Source organism: Callithrix jacchus, chromosome 6 (assembly GCF_049354715.1).
Source record: "Callithrix jacchus isolate 240 chromosome 6, calJac240_pri, whole genome shotgun sequence".
In the NCBI taxonomy this organism is placed as follows: domain Eukaryota; kingdom Metazoa; phylum Chordata; class Mammalia; order Primates; family Cebidae; genus Callithrix; species Callithrix jacchus.
In genome coordinates, this window is record NC_133507.1 from 97626891 (window position 1) to 97645918 (window position 19028).

The following is a 19028-nucleotide window of genomic DNA, read 5'->3' on the forward strand; positions in this document are numbered from 1 at the left end:
CTGTGAATTAGTAGGTGGACATGACACATGGTTAGATATTCAAAATGAACAAGTTCTGTTCTAGCTTCTACAACTGACTAGTTCCTAAAGTTGGATGTTTATTCATATCCCCATAATTTTATTTTGGCATCAAGTCAAAAAACTGTAGTACTTTAGAGTTTTTCCCCCTACAATGCTAAGATTTAAGAATAGTCTCTATCAGAGAAATAATGAATGAGTTGGAAACAGAGGGTAACTGTTATTACCATCAGCATACGTGCAGTGTTAATACATGGATGCTTTGTGTCCACCATCAGAGTTAAAAATAATAATAAAAATAGATGAGTGAATTGTCTTTATTTTTCTAAGGCCTTGCAACTAAGAGCTACTTGGGATTATTCTTCCCATAAGCAAATACCATTAGACTCATATTAGGGCTCATATTAGGTGTGATTTTTGGGGACTCTTAGGAGTACCTTTCATTAAACTCTCACCAGCCTTTTGTTTCTTATAGGTGGGCCCATCTTAGGGCGCAAGAAAAGTACACATCTAAAGGAGAAGAGTTTTTTCTTTTTTTCAAGAGGTGAGAAAAAAGGAAGATAGAAATACACATCTGGAAAAGAAGCATAAAAGTTTTTTTATGCAGAGTATCTTCTAGGTAGATCTAATCTTAATGACATGTATTAAAAACCCCTGAACTTCAGCAGTGTTTTAAATATTTATCCTTCAAGGTTGAGTTTTTACAGATGATCAAAACTGTATAAATTTAAAGTGAGAAGAGATCTTTGAGTAAATCTGTGTTTGTGCATTTTATTTTAGGGATGAAGAAACTGAGGGACAGAGAAGTTATGTGATAACTAAAATTACACAGCTGGCTAGTGGCAGAGTGAAGAGGGAATGTAGATTTCTTACTTCTACTTGTTCTAAGGCTTACTAAAAATGGGACTAGATGTCTCTACCCTGGAGAAAAATAGACTTTTAGATCATAGTGAGATGGTACTTGATGATCCTCAAGAAGGTTGATTGTCAAATTAAATACCAAGGTATGTCCAAATGTGATACATACTGCCTTTCCTTTCTGCCTTAATTTAGGATTCTTTAGTTATCTTCACAGTTCTGGGCTCAGACAGACCTAGAGTCACTCCCGCGGTGATGGGGCAGAAGGCAGAACGGCCACTGTGTTGAGGTTAAGCCTTTGTACACAAAACTAGGCAACCATATCTACCCAGTAGAACTGAGTATTAGGGTTGGGATGAAAATATTCCAACTTTTCTTCTTACTTTTCTTATGAAAGAAATCGTGAGCCTATTGTGACAACCAGTTGCCACTTGTCTACCTCATTTGGAGCACTGATGACCAGATTTCTCTCTTTTTAAAATCAAAACAAGGGGCAAGCAGGCATTGTTTTTAAATTATTAAGACTTTTTTTTTTTTTTTTTGAGATGGAGTCTCCCTCTTTCACCCAGGATGGAGTGCAGTGGCATGATCTCGGCTCACTGCAACATCTGCCTTCCAGGTTCAAGTGATTCGCCTGCCTCAGCCTCCAGAGTAGCTGGGACTGTAGGCATGCACCACCATGCCCAGCTCATTTTTGTATTTTTAGTAGAGACGGGATTTCACCATGTTGGCCAGGATGGTCTTGATCTCTTGACCTTGTGATCTACCTGCCTCGGCCTCCCAAAGTGCTGGGATTACAGCCGTAAGCCACCACGCCTAGCCTAAATTACTAAGGCTTTCTAAGCAAGAGAGTTGTAGACATATGTTTCCCTTAATTGTTGCAAACACAGAACCTGTCTCTTGGAACCTCAATGCCTTTTTCTCTAGAAGCCACTGAAAGTAGTTACAGGCTGTTAATGCCATCTGCTTCTATGAAAAGGAAAATCATAACATAGTGGGCCCTAGAGTCTCAAAACTCAAATATAAATTTTGAGGGGTCTCTCACCACTCAAAGGTAGAGTAGCTTCTATTGCATAGGACATCTATTCCTGAAGCAGGGTTAGCAAGCTACGGGTGAATGTGTCTCAATTTGTCTGGTTACACTCATTATTCCAGTGTACTATTCATAGCCACACCCACTCTTACTCTTCAGTGAGTGTTGCTTTGGATGATTAATTATCTGTTCATTTTACTTATTAATAGTAGAAATTAAATCAAACTTGCATCCTCAAATGCTTATCTAAAGTAAAAGTGATTTATGTTCTATGCTCAAGTGTCTTTGTCCATAGGCTCTTCATCTTCAGCATGGATTCGAATTACCTGTAGTGTTCTCTAAAATGAAAGATTCCTGGCCCCACTCCCAGGTATTGTGACTCATCAGGGCCAGAGTATACTAAGGAATCTGCATTTTAAACAAGTAGCACTTCTTCTCCTTCCCCAGCCCCTGCTGACTCTGATGCTGGTGGTTGGTGGCGCATTCTCCGAGAAACATTGAAATAAGGAAATATTGGTAGTCATTGTTAGAGGAAGTGGATACTAAAGAATTCTAGTTATGGAATGCCTTACAAACTGTGGGCTATCATTGTGTGGGACCGTCGTTTCAGCAATGGTCCAGTCAACTCCTGTTTAGCCAACTGCAGCAGCATCTTGTTTTTCTGACATCTGTGTTAACTTCCCCCAGCCCAACCACACTGTATCTGAGAGCGATTTCTCAACTCTAATCTGACTGTGTTACCCTCACTTCCACCATACTTGCAAATAGTGGCATTCCATTCACTGGCTTCTCATTTCTCTGAGGGTAAAGACAAAACTCTTTGACAAGTGCCCTGGGCCCATCTGCCCATCCAGCCTCACCTCCCATCCCAGTGACCCTGGCCTACTTTTGGACTTCTCAATTGCCCCCGCCTCTCCTCACATCATGGTTATTTCCTGGTTAACGCCCACTGTGCCTTCAGATCTCAGCTCAAACTGGGAAACCTCTCCCGACCTCTCATTTATATCACTCTATTAATCGTTCTCAAAGCACCTCGGAACTCCGTCACAGCACACACTATGGTGCTATTTTATGTTAGCTCATGACATTTTGATTAATAGCTATCTTCTTCTGAAAAACCGTAAGTTCCACGAGAACAGGGGCCATACATGTTTTTACTCACTTTGTATGCCTGGCATCTTCCTCAGTGCCTGGCATATAGGAACTGCTCAGCAAATATTAGTTGAATAGCATGGTTAATGAATTCCAAAATGACCTATGGAATGTCAATTGAGATCTCCTCTGTGCTGGGCTGCAGAAAACCAGTGACTAGAAGATAAATAAGTCACATTTATACATTTTGGGGAAGGGTATAGACTGAGCAGCAGCTGGCCATCCATGAGGAGCCATGGTGCCCAAGCTAAGGGACTAAGCTTCCTGAGCTGTCATGAGTTCAATTGATGCAGTTCAGAGATTTGTGTTGATTGATGTTACTTTACATAGGCCCGATGACATTGGCTGCTTGAGAACAAAAGAGGAGGGCTCCCCCAAAGGTGAAACATTACCCAGGTTACCACTTAGAGAAACTTACAGCTCTAAGGATTGCTTTATGTACTGACAAGGTGAAATTTAATTTAAACCCTTTGATACAAACTGAGCTCCTAAATCTTGAGCTTTTTGAGTTCTAGCTGGTATTTGTTGGGGTAAACAAGCTCTTATGGTCTCAATCATATATGAAATATGTGGGCAGTGGAAATTGTTTGTATGGTAGCCTCACTTTTATAGAATTCACTGCTGATTAAATGCCATAAAAATGAAAACAGGTCACCTCTGGAATCAACTTACTCTCTTCAACTTTGCATCCCCCTGAGTGGACCTGGCTTATTTTTCTTATTTCCCTCTTGAAGGTTCATAAGAAGAATACACAGTATTTAGCACTACACATTTCTGACCTCTGTCTCACTGCTTTTACTGTGTGTGTATCTCAGTTTCTTAGTTGGCAAAGGACCTAACATTTCTGATACTTTTCCTGATTAAAATGTGTTATTTATTTTTGGATAGAATGCATATACTTGACTTTTTAAAATACTGTTCTGTTTTTATGAGTGTAAGATAAATCCAACTGCTCTTCTGTCTAAAATGGACTGTGGTGATCTGTGAATAGGGTATTGCCACATTTCCCTCAGCTCTCTCAGATCCTTCCTCTACCACTGTCTCTCCACTTTTTTGTTTCTTTTGCTTATTCACTTACTCTATATATGTCCTTTCCATTTTCTCTCTTTCTCAGTGTTACATTATACACTCTATTCTGGATTTGTGTCAGGGCATTTTATCATGAAGAGCACAAGGAAGTAAGCCTTTAGGTCAGTGAGTAGCCTGTGGGCAGAATGTAATGTGGCTTTTGGTCCTGGGTGGCATTCCATCAGAGCAGGTTTGAAGCCTCTTTGCCATGAGCACCTCAGCAGCACCTACATCCCAGAACCATGCAAGGTAACCCCATGACTTCCAGCTGCTAGGATCTATGTCGGAGAGCATTTTTACATGAGTACTACACAGAGCCTCAATGCTTCCAGCAGGCTGGAAGAGCCAGGAAGTGAACAATGAATGCCCCAAGAACTGGCCTCAACTAATGATTCCTCCAGTGTTGGGGCATCAATACCTCAGCTCTCTCACCCTGGGGTCAGATAATTCTTCCTTTCCTTGAGTCACTCCCCTACCTCCCTAGCAGTGTTTCCTGAATCTCCCAAATGAGCTACTTGTACTCAAATCCTTGTTCTCTAAGAACTCAGGCTAGATACTAATGATTTACAAATACTTACTGAGAAATTGAATTATAAGTGATATTTTGCAGGGGACAGGCACGGCGGCTCACACTTGTAATCCAGCACTTTGGGAGGCCAAGGTGGGTGGATTGCCTGAGGTCAGGAGTTATAGACCAGTCTGGCTAACATGGTGAAACCTCATCTCTACTAAAAACACAAAAATTAGCTGGGCATGGTGGCACCTGCCTATAATCCCAGCTACCTGGGAAGCTGAGGCAAGAGAATCACTTGAACCCAGGAGGTGGAGGTTGCAGTAAGCCGAGGTTGCAGTGAGCCGAGATCACACCACTGCACTCCAGCCTGGGTGACAGAGGGAGACTCCATCTCAAAATAATTAAGTAAGAAGTGATATTTTATAGGGAACTGCATTTTCCAAACCTTAGCTCCTCTACCAGCGCCCTTCATCCCCTGCCTTCTTGGCTTTGGAAATCTCTTCATACATTCCCACCTTTGCTGCTATCTCTGGCACTCCCTTTCCTCTTTAGTTCTTCAAACAACTTCGGTTTTCTTTTTTTCTATCTTGAAAAAGGTTCCCATTTGCCTCCACAATGCCCTTCAGCTACAGTTCTTTGGATTTCCTTCCCTGCCAAACTTTCAAATGAGCATCCGAGAAAATTGCCTCTATTTTCTCTCTTTTTACTTTTTGCTTAACCACTGACAATTTGGGTACCATTGTCACACTTTAGTCAAACAGCTCTCAAGTTCCCACTAACAACCTTCTTATTACAAAATGTAGAGGTGCTTTTTTCTGTTTGTCATTTATGCTACCACTGAGTGCCTTGACAACGTTTTCTTTCTGAAAACTGTATCTTGAGTAATTGAATTCGTAGAACTTTAACACAGAAAGAGACATTGAGTCCAACTCCTCATTTTATGTCTGGGGGAAACTGAGACCTAAAAAGTTGGAATGATTTGCCCAGAAAGGTCCAAAATTATAAAATCCAAGCACTGAATTCAGGGCATCTGACCCATCCTCCACGGTAGATTCTGATCCACCGTAAGAACTGCTTTTGGCAAGTCTTGATTCAAACCCTTCAAAATATTCCTGACTTTTATTTCTTTCAGTTTAAAGACTTTCCAGCTAGTCTCCTAGCTCCTTCCTTTCACAGCCCATTTTCCATTGCAGCAGTCTGGATGATGTTTCTAAAACATAAATCAGAAACTACCACTCCCCTACTTCTAGCCTTCAGTTCCTCTTTAGTGCACTTAGAATAAAATCCAAAATTCTTCCTATGCCTTGCAAGACCCCCTACGGTCCAGCTCTCTTTCTGATCGCATTTCCTGCTAGCCTTCCTCTTGTAGTCACTGTGCTCCACTGCAGAGTCTCCCTCAGCTGGTCAGCAAGGCAGGTCCAGCCCCACCATGAGCATTTGCTTTGCTCGTCCTTCTGATGGGAATGCTTTTCCCCAGACCACTGCTGCTTCCTCCTCATCATTTGGCCTTTGCTCAAATGGCCACATCCTCACTCAGCCTCACTCTTTTGTCACCACATCTAACATTGTCCCTAACCATCCCACTCTCCAACACATTGTGTTATTTTCTTCATAGCATTTGCCACCAGCTATTATTACATGATATTACTTACAGATTTGACTTGGAGTTTGTCATGTTTCTCAACATTAGAATGCAATTTAATGGAATATAGGAACTCTGTCTGTTTTCCATACTCCAGCACCTAGATCAGCAAATGGCCAGTAGTGAGTGTTTAACAAAACATTCGTTGGATGAACAAATGAATGAATTGTGTCTGAATTTGTGTCTCATTTCCAAGCATCTTCTCCCTCCTTTTCTCCCCAATTCTATTATTCAATTATTCTCTCAAAAAGTTTATCTCTATTATAATCAAAATGATTTCCTTATAAACCTGTAAGGACAAAACTTATTATTGACTAGGAGCCTTTTAAAACTTTCTCTGACCAAACACCCATCCTATGCCTAACTATTTAAGTTGTATTACTGTGTTAAAGTATGAGTCACATTCAGTTTCCATGGAATCACATCTCACAGCTTTCATTGATTGCCCTTTCTTCAAATTATGTAAAGTGACCCTTACATCTTATGTAATCTAAATACTCATATGTGATCCATATTGTCTTTATTTCCACATCATAATACTTGGGCACTGTGTCTAGGTATGTGTGTATGTGTGTGTGTGTGTGTTTGTAGGATAGGGTAGTGGCTCCTCATTATTTGCAGATTCTGCATTTGCAAATTGCCTACTCACAAAAATTTATTTGCAACCTGAAAACTGATACTTATGTCACTTTTGTGGTCATTCATGAATATACCTGGAATGGTGAAAAATTTGTCACACCAGCTTCACGCTACTAGCTGAGATGGAGCAAGGCAGCACTGTGCCTTCTTGTTTTAGCTTTCGTGCAATAAACAAGTGACCTGTTTATGGTCTATTTAGTGGCATGTTTTTTGCATTTTGTACTTTTTGTGGGTGATTTCACTGTTTGAAATGGCCCCCAGTGTAGTGCCGAAGCACTGTCTGCTATTCCTAACCACACGCAGGCTGTGATGTGCTCTACAGAGAAAACACCTGTGTGTTAGATAAGCTTCCTTCAAGTATGACTTACAGTGCTACTGGCTGTTAGTTCAATGTCAGTGGATCATCAGTATATGCTAAATGTAAGGTATCTTTAAATAGAAATACACATAAAACAAGATTATATAATGGCTGGTTAATGAAAAGGTGACCAGAGGCTCACAAGAACCTAACTCTGTATTTTCCCTCAGAACAATAATTTTACATTTCCTGAGTTGGCGTTCTGTTCATGAACATTGTATAGAACATAACCACTGTGAATAATATTAATTCACTATATAGTGTGTGAGTATATGTATGTCAGCAGTCGCCTCATTAGGAGTTTAGTAGACAAATACATCAAGACTTATTGAAATTAACAAGTTTGTCCAAGGCCGGGCACAGTGTCTCACACCTGTAATCCCAGCAGTTTGGGAGGCCAAGGTGAGTGGATCAGCTGAGGTCAGGAGTTCAAGACCAGCCTGGCCAACCTGGTAAAACCCCATCTCTACTAAAAATACAAAAGTTAGCTGGGCGTGATGGCAAGCACCTTTAATCCCAGCTACTTGGGAGGATGAGGCAGGAGAACCACTTGAACCCAGAAGGCAGGGGTTGCAGTGAGCTGAGATCATGCCATTGCACTCCAGCTGGGGCATCAGAGCAAGACTCCATCTCAAAAAAAAAAAACTGTCCAAGATTATTTGCCAAACTGCTAAATAAATGGTAGACCTGGAATCTGATGTCTCATTCCAAAGCCTTTTGGCTTTCCATTTACCACACCAGTGGCTTTGCTTTTCTTTGTTTTAATTAGCTATTGAGTTCTTATTATTACAGGCTATACACACACGCGCGCGCGCGCGTGCGCGCGCACACACACACACAGAGACAGAGAAAGAGTCATGCATCTCATAAAGACATGCGTCAATGACAGGCCACATGTGTGATGATGGTCCCGTAAGATTATCCCATGTTCGTTCTATACCTTTTCTCTGTTTAGATACATTTAGATACACAAATGCCTGCCATTGTGTTACAGTTGCCTACAGCACTCAGTACAGTAACATGATATACAGGTTTCTAACCTAGGTACCATATAGCCTGAGTGTGTAGTAGGCTATACCATCTAGGTTTGTGTAAATACACTCTATGATGTTTACACAATGATGAAATCTCCTAAGGGTACATTTCTCAGAAGTTATCCCTGTCATTAAGCAATGTGTGACTGTGTATATGTGTATGTGTATGTGTGTGTGTGTGTGTGTGTGTGTATGTACACATATGTCTATGTATAAAATATAAGTGGAATATGCTGGGTGATGAATGAAAAACTATATACAGAAAGTAAAATGAAGATAATTTTAAAACAACTTGCTTTATCAACCCAGGATGGCGTTTACCTACAGTCATCCCAAACCACAAAAGAGAAGTCAAAGTACCTCTTGGTTTAGTAACAATATCTACAAACTTCATATTCCTTATCATGGAAAATGGAAATCTAACAGGTAGCCAAACCCTGAAAAATCAAAGCTATAAAAATGCTACCATGACCTGGATTTGTTTCCTGGCCTGTGGATGTGCATCTTAAACTTGCAGGGCATTTATTTGAGCTGAACTCATACCTGCATGTGGTATGCAGTTAGGCATGCTTGAGCCTGATTTTATAAAGATCTACAACCTTTTTAATCAATTATGCATTTATACAGAGATGATGGGAGAAATTATATCCTAAAATCTATATGTAACAGTTTAACATGGATGAGTTTACTGACTTTGTGGTCTCAAGTGATTTATATATATACATATATATACATATATACATATACATTAAGACATAGTTTTAAATCGTAATTTGTTTTCAAAAAATAAATCAAATATTTTTCGAACCATCAAAGCATCTTGGTGAACACAATTTGAAAACCCTACTTTTTTTTTTCTTCTCATGGTCTTTTCTAAGTAGATCATATGAGCTCCTTGAGGGTAAGAATAATGTCTTTTGTGCTTCTGTATTTGTAAATTGATCTTAGTCTAGTACTAAAATATAGAGAAGTCTCCTACCACTGCTAATCCAGTTTTGCCCAGATGATTGAAAACCAGCTACATGAAAGATTAAGGCAGCGTTCTGTTTAGAATTAAATAGTGTAATGGAAGGATGTCACCTAGTGTGTGGAGCAAGAGTCTCCATGCACAAAATGGATGGACTTTTTCATATAATAATCTCTTGATACTTCTTTTTCCCTTGAAAAACAAGAGCCAGTCATAAGGCTTAATACTTCCTCAACTTTCAAAAAAGCGTCCAGGGTCAAGGTCAAGTGAGGGGCTTCCAACAGTAAGGCAAGACAAAATAATTTTTTATGTCTGCCTCAAGGCCAAAGTAAGAACACTGAACAGTGTTACAGAAAGGGACTAAGTGGTCCTTAAAAGTTGTGTCATTATTTTGCAGTAAGAATTAATTGGTGTGAGCTTTGAATTCTGAAAGCTCTATTATTTCAGTATTTTGTGATATTTTATATTCTTTAATTAAATGGCTGCATATCCAGTGACTTTAATGATCCTGTTTTGAGGAGCTATGCCTTTCACAAATCAAGATATCAAAGTTGATTTATTTTTTCACAGTTTACAGTATAGCTGAGTTTTATTGTGCAGATAAAATTGGATTAACCACATGACTCTACCTGTGGCTTTGCTGGCTCTGTCAGTCCTCCAACTGTGCAAAGGAAATCTGCATTCAGAGGTGGTGACCCAATGGCTTTGTCCTTTCAGGGTTGAGTAAAAATATCTACTTCATGTTTTAAAATAAGTCCCTCCCGGAATCTGTTTAGCAAACTCCCAGCCCCAGAAGAATGCACAGGCAGGAGGATGATTCTGGCCTTTTCAGCCTCACACTCATGCTTATTTTTCAGTGGAGATTATTGAAAACAGTAATTCTTTCTTGCTTCAGGAAAAGCTGTCAGAGGAAGAGAGAAAACATAAGGAAGCTCTGGAAGATCTTCACATGATGGTTGATGAGGATTCAAGGAGTGAAAGCAGCAGTACAGATGAGGGAAAAGAAAAGACCAAATTGCTATTAGAGAGATTGAAAGCTCTAGAGGTAAGAAATGAAGTAATTTTTACACTCGTCAAGAAAAATAACAGTGTTCCGCTTCTTTTATTGGCACTGGTTTTGAGTGAGTATAAATCTTCCCTTTTCAGTTTTCCCAGACTAATACGATCTATGATTTCCTACTAAGATTTGTTTGTCTACAATGAGCAAAAAGTTAGCACTGAAAGGGTTTTAACCTTATGTTGTTTTAAAGGAGTAAATAGGACAGTCATTGATTTTAACTTAAATTCAGCCCTGAAACTGGATTAGTTTCTAAAATTGCAAGCTCCTTGTGGGAAGGGGCTAGGTGATATTTCACTTTGTTTTCCCTAGTAACTGGCAAAATGAATGAACGAATGAATGAGCAAAATATTTAATAGTATGTAAAGATTATTGCACACACACAGAGAGATTTTAAGCAGTATAGCCATCTCTTAAACAAACAAACAAACAAGAAAACGTTCAGGAATTCAACGTGTAAAGCATCTAACAGTGAAGCTGAAACTGGCTAAGGAGACTTGAGATTTTTGGAGCACCAATGTCCTCCAGATACCTCCAGACTGGTATTTGATAACACCCGTCTATTATTTAGTGGCATTTGACATTATTTCAAGTGTCAATTCATGAATTTTTATAGCAGTCATCAAAGACCATTCCAGTTACTAGTTCTTGATTGAAATGTCACATGTTCAAGGACTCAGCAAAGAGTTTTTTTCTATGAGTTCACTTACCTCCTTTTGATAAGCTTATGAAAGGCCTTCACTCAACATCTAAAAATGCAGGTCTACTATAGAATCTATAAAATCCTGAAAACTCTACTAGTATAAAGGAATAAGACCCAGAGAGGCCTCATTTTCTATGCTTTTTTTCTGCAATTCTACCTCGGATCTACCACATTGTCTATAGTGAGCATGTCCATTTTACACTAATTTCTTCAGTGATAATAAAGCAGAATGGTGAGATTATGCACTTTGAGCTCAATTCTTGGGGTTTGGTTCAAATCCCTTTTTGACCACTTTCTGGCTTTGAAACCATCAAAGCTCCCTGAACTTCTGTTCCCTCAGCTGAAACCATGGGGATAGTAATAGTAAATAGCCTTACAGGGAATTAATGAGGATTACTTTAGTACTTATTTTTAAAATGATGCCTGTGCATAGTCTCTTTTATTCATCCACACCAAACCTGCACCTTTTTCTTAATTTTCTTCCTACTTATCTGGTACAATGATTAATAATATAAGGACTGTGAATGAAAGATTTCAGCTACTCCACACAGGTGTGACTGAAGGCAGACAGGTAAGCAAGTGACTTCAAACACAGAGCAAAAGAAAGACCAACCAAAGGAATCACTAAGCAACTCCCTCTTGGCAAAGAGCTAGGAATCACCCTTGTCTCCCCATTGGTTCTCATTCATTTGTCATTTTCTGAAGATAGTTACAATAAAACATAGGAAAGTTTCTCAAGGGAAACTGAGGTTCCTACTTGAGTTTTAAGAAACTTACAGCTTTGTCTTGAGGTTGAATTAACTAGATTCAAAATAGGAAAGAGTTGATATTACCATTTCTTGATCCCATAGAACCATGTACTTAAATTGTTAGGATTTGTTTCTAGATACAGAGAATATAAATCTTAGTTCATGTCATAGTTAGAGACAACAATGTAAAGGACACTTTACTTAATCAAGCTAAGAGGGCTTTAAAAAATATATATGACAGCAAATGTTTCTTAAACTGTAGTGAGTAAAAGAGAAGCAGTACTTATTTTTCCATCAACAGAGTCCTTTACACCTCAGGCAACCACTCTTGATTCCAGCATTAGTTGGATGCAATAGATGATCTATAAGTGCCATTAAGCCCCACCATTTTAATTCATAAAACTATTTTATTTTTTTAATTTCCTATAGTCATAGTGTAACTGCTTGTTTCCTAAAATTCTCTGTTCAATATTAAGTGAACTTTCTTCTTGCCTTCACATCTTACTATCTTCTATTTGAGTAGGTAATAAGATTATTATTAATTTTTTTGGAGAGAAGGAAAGAAAAAAGAGTGAAGGAGAGGAAGAAAGAGGATGAAAAAGACAGAGAGAGAATGGAAATGTTGCTTTATTCTAAAAAATGGGTATTAATAATGGCCAATCAATATTTCATTTAAACCTATGAGTAGGTGTGATGTGGTATTGACAAGAATGTATATTTTGTATATTTAAAGTGGAGAGCTCTATAAATATTTATTAAGTTTACTTGTTCTGGATCTGAGTTAGAGTCCTGGATATCCTTATTAATTTTCTATCTTATTGAGTCTAAGTCTCTATGTATCTGGGTGTTAGAATCGTTAGCTCTTTATTGTTGCACTGATCCTTTTACCACAATATCTTTGTTGCTTTAAAATCTATTTTATCAGATGCGAGAATTGCAACTCCTGCTTTTTATTTATTTATTTATTTTTGCTCTCCATTTGGTTGGTAAATCTTTCTCCATCCCTTTGTTTTGAGTCTTTGTGTATCCTTGCATGTGAAATGGGTCTGGATGTAGCATACCATTGGGTTTTAGCTGTATCTTTTGATTGGGGGATTTAGCCAATTTAAATTTAGGGTTACTGACATTTGATGTTAACTGGCTGTTTTGTCCATTCGTTGATGTAAATTCTTCTTTATGTTGATGCTCTTTACTTTTTGGTATATTTTTAGAAAGGCTAATACTGGTTGTTTCTATGTGTAATGCTTCTTTCAGAAGCTCTTGTAAAGCAGGACTGGTGGTAATAAAATCCCTGAGTACTTGCTTGTTCATAAAAGATTTTATTTTTCCTTCAGTTGTGAAGCTTAGTTTGGCTGGATATGAAATTATGGGCTGAAAGTTCTGTTCTTTAAGGATGTTGAATATTGGCCCCCCTCTCTTCTGGCTTGTAGAGTTTCTGCTAAGAGATCTGCTATGAGTCTGATAGGCTTCCCTTTGTGGGTAATCTGACCTTTCTCTCTGGCTGCCCTTAGTATTTTCTCCTTCATTTCAACCCTCGTGAATCTAATGATTATGTGCCTTGGGGTTGCTCTTCTTGAGGAATATCTTTGTGGTGTTCTCTGTATTACCTGGGGTTGAATATTGTCCTGCTTTGCTAGGTTGGGAAAATTTTCCTGAATAATATCCTGAAGAATATTTTCCAGCTTGGATTCATTCTGTCTGTCGCATTCAGGTACACCTATCAAACGTAAATTAGGTCTTTTTACATAGTCCCACATTTCTTGGAGACTTTGCTCATTCCTTTTTATCCTTTTTTCTCTAATCTTATCTTCTTGTTTTATTTCATTAAGTTTGTCTTCAGCCTCTGATATCCTTTCTTCTGCTTGATCAATTCGAGTGTTTAAACCTGTGCATACTTCTCAGAGTTCCCATATTGTATTCTTCAGTTCCATTAATTCACTTATATTCGTCTCTAAATTGTCTATTCTCATTAGGATTTTGTCAAACCTTTTTTTAAAGTTTTTAGTTCCTTTACATTGGGCTACAACATGTTCTTTTAATTCACAGAAGTTTCTTATTATCCATCTTCTGAAGCCTGATTCTATTAATGGGACACACTCGTTCTTGTGTATTGTTCCCTTGTTGATGAGGAACTGTGATTCTCTTTAGAGGGAGAGGCATTCTGATTTTGAGTATTCTCAGCCTTTTTATGCTGGTTTCTTCCCATCATTGTAAATTTATCCACCTGTCATCCTTGTAATAACCAACTTTCAAATTAGGTCTCTGAGTGGACATCCAAGTTGTTAATTCCCAGGGCCGAAATATGAGCAACACACTGCGCCAGCCAAAATAGTGGCGTTAAGACTGATGGTGCTTTTCTGCCCTGGAATCTCCAGGCTGGCTTCCTTCTTGAGTCTGTAATAGGCGACTCTGCCTAACCGGAGCTCCAAACGTCAGTCAGAAGGGGAACCAGTCCCATTTACTCTGCACCAAGAGCTGCCGTGCCAAGGTGCCGGGAAAACCACTGCACCAGCCACAAGAGTCGCACTGGCGACCCATGGAGCTCCTCCACTGGGAATCTTCTGCTCCGTGAGAGACAAAAATTTGTCTGAAAGTGTGGCATCCTCTTGTTCTCTGCTCTTTCACTGGGAGCTGCAATCCTGAGATGTTAGTGATCAGCCATCTTGGATCATTGATTATTTTATTTTCTAACATAAAGTATATAAAATAAGAAATACAAATATATGTTTGTAAATATATATAAATATATTTTCTTATATATATATGTCTTGTCATACATGTAATTCATTTTCATATAAATTTTATATGCTACTTAATTTTTTCATCTTAAAAAATTTGCTCCATATTCTCAGTGTCTAGGATCCTTTGCATGGGTTAAACATTGTTGTGGGAAAATAGAGGACTGATTTTGACAGTCTACAATTAGAGCTGGTCATAGACCCCATATGGATTTATATGCTTTAACAAAATGCTTCATTGGAAAGTTGCAGTGGAATTCATTATGTGTCAAAAATTACTTTGGCAAAGCCTGATGTACAGCAAGATTTTAAAAATACAAAGAATATTTTCCATCAGCATATTTTTGGAAGGCAGCTATGCTCACCAATACTCTACCAGCAACCCATCAGTGTATTTTTGAAATGACCATATTTGTATGCCCTAATCTCTTGGCCCCTGGTGTTGTAGGTCACAGAAAGGAATGATTGTCAGGATGGTAGAAAGCAGTCTTCTTTCATTTTTGCTCCCCTAGCAGGTTCCAAGAAGGTGTGGAAAACAAAATGCAGAGATGACTCCTATATTACATTCTTGATTACTGTGACAATGATATTCAAAACAACTTGAGGAGCCCCTGACTTTGGACATTAATACTGTCTAAGCAGATCACCCCTGGATTATTCCCTCATGTGACCATTTCTGGGGTAGTTTCCTACTCACATTCATCAATCAATTCCTGTTTCTTCTCCACGCACCAACCTCCTATGAACTATCAAGAAAATGAGTTCAGAGAGGTAAACAAGGGCCAGAACCTATTAAGCCTTATAGGTCATGGTCACAATAAACACTTGGAAATCAGAGATCCCTTTACTTGATTTTTCCAAAATCCAACGTTAGGAAGGATATGGGGTCATGGCAGAATATTCTGGAGGTAGGTGAAGGGCCTTCAAGTCTGTCTTTTGATAGTTCTTTTTCCTCTCAGTCCTTTGGTTGCAGGGCATTTCTCAGTAGCTTTTCTCCTCAGTTCCCAGATCCCACCTTAGAATGTGGCCAGCTCTGTACCACTTACTCTCCTCTCCCTCAGCCACCTTCTCCCACAGCCAAGTTCTGTCTTTTTTTTTTTTTTTTTTTTTTTGGTGGAGCCATCTAGGTCTCTGCATGCCATGTCATGGGCTCATTCCATACTACCCCCATGCTTGGCAAAGTGTTTTGCTAATTAAGACCTTTACCTTCCTAAAAACACCTCCAGTGCCAAGAGTCAAAATTACGAAAATTATAATTATACACACACACTCTATCCTTTCAGCCTTGTGTTCTCTACTGAGTACAGTGGTTTCAGCTGTTTCCAGCTCTTCTTAGTGAAGAGTAGACCATTTACCCTCGTACCTAGCCACTGGTTCCCCAGCGCTTAAATTCTAATTTGTGTTGAGGGTCCTGGTGCCTGGAGGAAAAATTGTTTGGTGTACATTTGTGTCATAGGGACACATGGACAATCTGGATGCCACTTGCACATTTTATTTAACTTCTCAGTACCTGAGGGTAGCATTTTCTATGTTTTTTAAAAATTTGGGTTTTCCCTAGAAGAAAACCTAGGCAAAACCATTCAGAACATAGGCATAGGCAAGGACTTCATGACTAAAACACCAAAAGCATTGGAAACAAGAGCTAAAATAGACAAATGGGATTTAATTAAACTCCAGAGCTTCTGCACAGCAAAAGAAACAGTCATTACAATGAACCTGCAACCAACAGAATGGGAAAAAGTTTTGCAATCTACCTGACAAAGGACTGATATCCAGAATCTATAAAGAACTAAAACAGGTAAGAAAAACAAAAATCCCATTCAAAAATGGATGAAGGATATGAACAGACACTTTTCTTTTTTCTTTTTCTTTTTTTTTTTTTGAGACAGAGTTTTGCCCTTGTTACCCAGGCTGGAGTGCAATGGCACAATCTCGGCTCACCGCAACCTCCACCTCCTGGGTTCAAGCAATGCTCCTGCCTCAGCTTCCCAAGTAGCTGGGACTACAGGCATGCACAGCCATGCCCAGCTAATTTTTTTTGTATTTTCAGTACACATGGGGTTTCACCATGTTGACCAGGATGATCTTGATCTCTTGACCTTGTGATCCACCCGCCTGGACCTCCCAAAGTGCTAGAATTATAAGCGTGAGCCACTGCGCCCGGCTGACAGACACTTTTTAAAAGAAGATATATATGAGGCCAACGAACATATGAAAAAATGCTCATCATCACTGGTCATTAGAGAAATGCAAATCAAAATCACATTGAGATACCATCTCATGCCAGTTAGAATGGTGATTATTAAAAAATCAGGAGACAACAGATGCTGGAGAGGATGTGGAGAAATAGGAACACTTTCACACTGTTGGTGGAAGTATAAATTAGTTCAACCATTGTGGAAGACATTGTAACGATTCCTCAAGGACCTAGAAATAGAGATTCCATTTGATTTAGCAATCCCATTACTGGGTATATATCCAAAGGTTTATAAATCATTCTATTATAAAGATACATGCACGTGTATATTCATTGAGGCACTGTTTACAATAGCAAAGACCTGGAACCAACCCAAATGCCCATTGATGATAGACTGGACAAGGAAAATATGGCATATATACACCATGGAATACTATGCAGCCATCAAAAATGATGAGTTTGTGTCCTTTGTAGGGACATGGATAAATCTGGAAACCATCATTCTCAGCAAAATGACACAGGAACAGAAAAACAAACACCACATGTTCTCACTCATAGGTGGGTGTTGAACAATGAGAACACATGGATGCAGGGAGCGGAGCATCATATACTGGGCTGTGTTGTGGGGGAATAAGGGAGGGACAGGAGTGGTGGGGAGGTTGGGGAGGGATAACATGGGGAGAAATGCCAGATGTAGGTGACTGGGGGATGGAGGCAGTAAACCACATTGCCATATATGTACCTATGCAACAATCCTGCATGATCTGCACATGGACCCCAGAACCTAAAGTACAATAAAAAAGAAAACTGGCTTTTTAAAGCCTGCTGTTTCAGAGACTGCTTACCTGACTTGGAACAAAGCTAACCATTCTCAACGGCACTGCCATGTCTCAGGTTGCTTCTATAAGGATCACTTCCCTCTCCCACCCCACCAGAGACCACTGATTCAAGAGATCTTCCCAGACCTGCCCTCCAGAATCTATTGGCTTCACCTGAAGTCTTCCCTGTTCCCTATACCTGGGCATTCACCTCAGGTCCCAGGTTTGCTCATGGCACGTTCCTTGAAAGACACGATTTGTTTGTCTGCAGGGCCCCCTCCTGATACTTCCACGAGGCCCTTCTTTCCACTCAGTGACAACTGCACACCTGAGTAAAAGTGAGGCTGGACATCCCCTTGGCTCACTTCCAATTCCCACAGCATCTCTGATTCTCAGTTTCTAGTCAGGGGGAGAATAGGCTCGCCACCACCTGAGAGTCCTAAGCCTAAAAGCATGTGCTGATGACTTAGCCAGATAGCCGCAAGGTTGAAAGAACTAAGCCACTTATAGAAATGATGTATTTTGTGCAGAAAAATATGGCAATTGAATGTGTTATGGTGAGTAACTGCTTTTTCTACTCCATTATACCTTTCCATGAAAGTATGACAATTTAAGTGCTGTGCATAAGCATTTTTGTTAATCAGTAATTCCTATTTAAAATTAGGTAGTTTAAAATAGACAAACCTGGCAGTGCATCACAATTATATGTAGAACTCATAGTTGAGATATATATATTAAATATCTTCTATGGATCAAACACTGTTCTATGCACAGGGATTAGATCAGTTTTCTTGGTCTTTACCCCAGTGGACAGACACAGGAAGGATATACATAAATAAAATAATGAAAAAGCAAATAAATAGGCAACTATATGCCTCCTAAGTAAGAAAAGTTGGTTGAGTTAGTAGTAGAGAGAGTGCGAGCTAGGGGTAGAAGAGGTATATACTGAAGAACACCTCTGACATCAGCCATTTGGGTATAATATAAATTTTGAAAAGGGAGACAGCTGTGGGAAGATCCAGAGGAAGAACTTTCCAAGAGGAGGCAGCTGCAAGTGTGAAAGGCCACCTGAAGATGCTGGAAAGCTCAGCAAGTCCAAGAAACAGAAATAAGCAGCATGTCCTGGGGACAGAAGGTACAAAATTTAAAGAATGGAAGGAGATGAGTTCAGAGAGATAGACAAGGGCCAGACCCTGTTGACCCTTATGAGCCGTGGTCACAATAAAGACTTTGAAAATGATATAAATTCGAAAGGAAGCCATTTAGAGAATTTTAAACTGGGAAGAAGCAATGACATGACTTCTCATTTATAAAGAAAAATCCTTCTGCTTTGTGGGCTAATAGTGGGACATAGTAGGGGTGGGGAGACCAGATAGAAGGTATTTTTTTGTTGTTTTTAGATTCAGGCAAACATTAGTAGACTGGTCTAGGGTAGATGCCTAGGTCTAATAGGGAATGATAATCATACCATATTAATTTAATT

At 39.3% G+C, this 19028-nt stretch overlaps 1 protein-coding gene across 8 annotated transcripts in view; it reads left to right on the forward strand.

Annotated features, from left to right (window-relative positions):
- The window catches only part of NCKAP5 (NCK associated protein 5), a 1002432-nt gene that overhangs the window by 687895 nt on the left and 295509 nt on the right, over positions 1–19028 (forward strand). For 6 of the 8 annotated variants that reach the window (XM_035305069.3, XM_035305072.3, XM_078327940.1 and 3 more), the window contains one exon: positions 10179–10328. The exons of the other annotated variants lie outside the window; for them this stretch is intronic. In XM_035305069.3, the coding sequence (XP_035160960.3) occupies positions 10179–10328 (150 nt within the window). The remainder of the gene's footprint in view (positions 1–10178; positions 10329–19028) is intronic. 8 annotated transcript variants of the gene reach the window in all.